Below are 5551 nucleotides of genomic sequence, written 5' to 3'. Positions count from 1 at the left end.
GGGGAAGTGTCTCCTCTGTGGGCCAGCTTTGGGCCACCTGGTGGGTTTCTCCTAGTTGCCTGGTGGTCTGCAATAGCATCCGTCTTTCTCCGGGGCGTGGAGGAGATAATGATGAAGGTCGTCCCTTCTCCCACAACCCTGCCAAGCGGCCACCCTTAGCTCCATTCCACAGATGAGGAAACGGAGGCTCAGAGAGGAGAAGTCATGTGCCCCCCGTCACACGGCTGGAAGGGACAGAGCTGGGACTCCAGCGCATTGAGTCTTGTCCACACCTGTGTCCCGGCAACCCTGGGGGTCGGGGGTGTGCGCCAGCCATGGAGTCCTCGGGCTTCCCTTCTCCGGGTGGAAGAGGACACTCCTTAGGCCTTGCAGGCTCAGCACTCGGACCTCGGGGCTGGGGTCCCTGAGGCTTCGGGTCAGCACATTCAGGGTGTCCTGTTTGGAGAGCACCTCCAGGAGGGCGGGGCTGTAGAGGAACTGGGTGACCCCCAAGGGCAGGCAGGTCAGGTGGGGCACCCTCTCACAGGAGCGGGGCTCCAGGACCAGGGTCTGGCGGGGGTTCTGGGCTGGGGCAGGGACGGGGGCGGCTGACCAGCATTCTCTGGGTATCGTGGTTAAAGAGTATTGGAAACCCACCTCCAAGCTGGTTCCTCCCTTCAATGTATGGCTGGAGAAACCGAGGCTCAGAGGGGGGAAGGGTCTTGCCTGAGTCCACACAGCAAGGCTGGGGCCAGTGTCCATCGGCTGCCTGGCTCATGGGCCCCCCTGGGACACAGCCCCATGGCAGGTGGCCCAGACATTCCTGCTGGTGGGTGGGGTGGGGGCAGCACCGGGCTTTGCTTTGGGTTTTCCCTGCTGACATGCAGTGCATTATGGGAATGACACGTGTTCTCCCACCCGGCCCCATGCTCACGGCTGCCAAGCCTGCCACACGCAGCACCCACCTGCTTCTCTCCATGCCCTTTCAGCTTCATAGTCCCGGGGGTGGCAGGGAGGAAAGGCTGACCCACACTCAGGGCCCTGCAGCCCTGCAGCCCTGCAGGCCTCAGGCCTCAGGCCAGGGAGGGCAGGGCCGTGGGGGGCCTGAGAGGTGGGGGACCCCGCCATGAGCCCCAGAGTGGGGAGGAGGGATGTGAGGGGCCTGTCTGGGCGGGCCTTCCCTTGGTGTGGGTCCTGATGGAGTACCGAGGCAGCTGGGGAAGAGGTCCAGGTGGTCTCTGAGGGGCCCCGCCCGGCCGGGCCCTACCTCCGTGAGCATGAGGATGGCCACCTTCCTCTCCCGTTCCTCCTGGCTCTGCAGGGTGGGCAGCAGCTGGATGAGCACCTCCTGGATCTGCTGGCAGCGGTTCTGCACCATGGCCCTGGGGCGGGGTGGAGAGCGGGCAGGGCCTAGGCTCGCGGGAAGGTCCTGTGCCCACGTTCCTGCTATCACCCCATCGTGCCAGGACCAGGTGGCTGGAGGTGTCACTGAGTGTGGGTGGGCACCGTCTCTCAGAGACAGCTCCCACTCCCTCTGCACCCACCGGGTGCCAAGCCTGGGGGAGACAGAGGGGCAGGCATGGCCCTTGTCCCCCGGGGAGGCCTCGGGCCCGGGGTGTCTGAGAGAGATGCCTGTATCCACAGGCCCCCAGTGTGTACGTGTGACCAGGCACAGCAGGCATGCACATTCCACGCTTGAGGACCGTGTGCAGACATGCATGAGTCCGTGGGGCTGTGCTCACAGGCTGGCCACGGGGGGTCACTGCAGCCCATACCCCCAGCCTCTGGACAGGTAGCCTGGCGCAGGCCCCTCCTGTGCCCGACCCCGCTCCTACCTGGCCAGGAGGCTGACGCCCTGCGGGTAGGTGTGGATGGTACTGAAGAGCTCCCAGGCGCCCTGCAGCTCCAGATGGGCCAAGTCCTGCCAGTGCCCCATGCTGGTCAGCAGGCTCTTCAGTGCCTCCAGCGACATCCTGCGGGGGAGCAGAGGGGCTCAGGGGCCAGTCCTGCCCCTGGGGAGGGTGCCCAGCTGCCTGGGTTATCTCGCCCTTGTTAACAGAAATGGTCAGGCTCCTGAGTCACAGGGTGGAGAGTCCTAGCTGAGCCTCGGGGGACAGTGCCCTGTCAATGTGGGGCTAAGGGTACAGAGGGGACACAGCAGGCAGGGAGGAGGGGAGCTGGGGGTGTGGGTGGCATCATGGAAGCCCAGAGAAGGGTCCATGTGCAACTCCAGCTCCTGACACTCCTCGGAGGTCTCAGAGAAGCCAGGTTCTAACACTGAATGTCCACGTGTAACAGAGAAAGGACGCCGACATGAGGCATGGCCTCTGGACAAGGTGTCACTCCAGGCACCTCAGGTGGCTTTCTACTGCCACACCCTCGGAAGGAGGAAGCACCCAGAGAGGTGATGCCCTGTCCAAGTCACACAGCCTGGCCAGGGGCAGCAGAAGTGGAGTCGACCAGACCCCTGGCTCTAAACCTGCCCTTCGGTGCAGTTGCCATGGGCCCAGGGCTGCCCCAGACCTTGCAGGACGCAGGTGGAGGGCCTGGGAATGCAGGTTCCACAGAAAGCAGGGCAGCCCGACTCTGTGGCCTGTGACTCCACCCCCAGGCCCTGAGTGCACCCCTGAATGAGGCTGTCAGCTCGGACCACGCGTGTTCTGAGCAGATTTGCAAAACCGTGTGTCAAAGGTTGAAAACGCAGCTCCATGAACGTCTCCTAAGACACCAACCCAAATGCCAGCTTGTTTGTCATCTGGCCCTGAGCAGTGCCACTAAGAGGCCGCGTTTTCCAGGTCACTGGTCTCAGCCACAGGTGACGGTTTGAGGAGAAGGGGACTGTGGGGCGGAGCGGAATTTTGTCCCCCCTGTGATGGCTCTGGAAGCTTCTGGTTTCACCGTCGCCTGCCTGTCCCTGCAGACACACCAGGGCGTCAGGAATGAGGAGCCAGGTTGCTTGGGCATCTCGGGGCTCCTGCTGGACGGTGACTGCGGTGAGAGGGGCGGATGGGAGCAGGCAGAGCAGGGGAGGCTGGCTCCGCATGGGGGCTGGGGCAGCAGAGGGACTGAGGCCACACATGGCAGCTTTCTCCTCCTCTCCTACGTCTGGGAGGAGGACGTTTTATTAGCTTATTAGGGAAGATTCATGCATTTTGCACGGTTGATCTGAATAAAAACGGAGCTTTATGCACATTCAAATTCAGAAGCAATATGAGAAGCGACATTTTTTTTTCAGTGCCGCGCCTTGGGGAGAGCTGTTAAAACTGACAAATTGCGTGAAGCACATCATAATACAAACAAATGAAAAGAGCCGGGCCCCCATGGTTTTAAAGACTGGCTTATTGGATTTCTCAAGACACAACCTGGCACAGAGGGAAGATGGGGCCACCAGCCTGAACCACTGCCATGTGCAGGGGGGTGTGACCCGCCCACACAGGTCTCGTTCATGCTGTCAGATAGGGGTCGGAGGCTGGAGACCGTCCATGAGGTCAGCACAAAAATGTACCGGTGTCCAGAGAAATGGGCATGGGGACCAGAAGGCCGTCTGCCTCCAGGGGCTTGCGGTGGCCAGGCGGATGTCCCTGCTGTGTTATGGGCTCTCGCTCAGCCACACACGGACATCTGTGGGGCTCAGGGGGGGCCTCTGACCCTCTCTGAGCCTCACTGTCCTCATCTGCAAAATTGGAAAGGCACATTTGTCTCACAGTCTTTGCAAGGACCACACTCAGGGAAGATGTGGTGTATGTGACAAGTATTGTCCTGTGGAGTCCGTGTGAGCCAGCTGAGTGTCTCTGCTGCTGAGCAGCCTTGGGACACACACCTTCTCTCTGAGTGCTCTCCACACTGACTGCTGTGCTGGCCACAGATGGGATTTGGGGGTTGAATGGTTTCCCCCAAAAAAGCTCTATCGAAGTCCTAACCCTCGTACCTGGGAATGTGACCTCATTTGGAAATAGGGTCCTTGCAGATGGATTCTAGTTAGGATGAGGTCACTAGGGTGGCCCTGACCCATCATGACTGGTGTCACTATAAGAAGGGGGATATTGGGCCGGCCGAGTGGCGCCTTGGTTAAGAGCTGGCTTGGGACGCCAGAGGGCCCTGGTTCAGATCCCACATATGAGGGTCAGTGACACTGCCCTCTACAGCTAAGATGCTGAACAACAGCTCAACTTGGAGCTGGGCTGCCACGAGTCGCCGGCTACAGCGTAGGCTGCAGCCCCTTTGGCAGTGGGTTGCCATGGGCTACCGTGTGTAGCCAGCAGCCAGTGTGAGCGGCCAGCAGCCGCAGTGAGCGGCCGTCCAGAAGCCGGCGACTGATNTTTGGGGCTGAGGCAGCTGGAGGGGGAATCGCATCAACAGAGATGGGGGCTGCAGGAGAAGCCTGTTTGGGGGGACGAAGAGTTGCGTTTGAGATGCCGGCAAAGATCCAAGCAGTTAGGTGATCGAGGCTGGAGTTCAGGTCCAGGGTGGGGATAGGGATTCGGGAGCCACTGGGAAATGGATGGTGCTCGAAGCTCGGACGAGAGCACCGAGGGAGTGAGTGCACATGGGGAAGAGGAGAGCATCCGGGGGTGATCAGGGCCAGACGCCAGGGACAGGAAGGGACACCAGCGCCAAGAGAAGGCGCTCGCCTTCAAGTGGTGAGGTGTCCTGGGGCCAGGTGGACGGGAAGGTCACCCAGCCACGTGCGCTGGGCCAGCCGAGATGAACCCGTTCCCAGCTGCCTCTTGTTCCTTGCTAAGACGACGCCCGCTGTAGCCGGGCACAGGGATGCCCAGAAAGAGAGGGTTCCCAGCCTCCATGCAGCTAAGGGTGACCCCTTGGCCAATGGCGCTGGAGCAGAAGTGAGGACAGGTTGTGGGGGTGCCTTCAAAGGCTGGAGTGGACGTGGTGGTGGGCCCAGGGTGAGGTGCAACAAAGGAGGAGGAGCCCGTTCCCCCGAGACCGCAGGGCAGGACGGCTACGTGGCTGGTAGGGGAACTACCTCTGCTTGCTGGAACCCAGGTCAGTTTGGGTCTTCTGCCTGTAGCTACACTCTGGCCTCCTAATACGCGCACTGCCACCCAGGTCATGCGATGTGTTTGACGGTGGACAGAAGCGGCTGCAAAGCTGCAGACCAGTGAGGGGAACAGTCCTGGGGGCTGTGTTTTCATGGGTGCCAGCAGAGGGTGCCTCTCTGGGGTCTGCGGTCTGGGGCACTGACCGGGGACTGTCCCTCAGCTCCGTGTCCTGCTCCATGCTGTCCGGCTCTGCCTGTCCTGTGCCCGCAGCAGCGGGCCTCCCTGGCTGGCTCTGCCTGTTCCCCCAGCCCACACCCCACTGGGTACAATACCTCTTCCCCCGCCTACCATGTGAGGCTGGCACTGTCACCACTCCTAATGTCCCAGATATGGACGCTGAGGCCCAGAGAGCTGGACACGTGCCAGCTAAAAAGTGCTGGCGTGAGGATCGGACGAACCAGCGTACAGGTGCGCACCTGTGCATGGACCCCAGGAACCCACAGCAGGGGCGACGTCAGGAATCCTCGGTCCCGAATTAGGGGGCTGCTGGAGGGGCCTCCTTTCCTGCCTCT

The 5551-nt window shown here is 61.5% G+C and overlaps 1 protein-coding gene across 1 annotated transcript in view; it reads right to left on the bottom strand.

Annotated features, from left to right (window-relative positions):
* LOC109390825 (maestro heat-like repeat family member 5) overlaps positions 1–5551 on the bottom strand; it is a 52188-nt gene that overhangs the window by 5418 nt on the left and 41219 nt on the right. Inside the window, exons 22-26 of the mRNA XM_019657774.1 lie at positions 4657–4812; positions 3485–3600; positions 1815–1971; positions 1247–1361; positions 338–477 (exon numbers count right to left, since the gene is read on the bottom strand). Coding sequence (XP_019513319.1) covers positions 338–477; positions 1247–1361; positions 1815–1971; positions 3485–3600; positions 4657–4812 — 684 coding nt within the window. The remainder of the gene's footprint in view (positions 1–337; positions 478–1246; positions 1362–1814; positions 1972–3484; positions 3601–4656; positions 4813–5551) is intronic.

The sequence above is a fragment of the Hipposideros armiger genome, unplaced genomic scaffold (genome assembly GCF_001890085.2).
Source record: "Hipposideros armiger isolate ML-2016 unplaced genomic scaffold, ASM189008v1 scaffold_280, whole genome shotgun sequence".
Taxonomy (NCBI): domain Eukaryota; kingdom Metazoa; phylum Chordata; class Mammalia; order Chiroptera; family Hipposideridae; genus Hipposideros; species Hipposideros armiger.
Note: the sequence above shows the minus strand (reverse complement) of the source record. Positions and strands in the feature narration are given on the sequence as shown.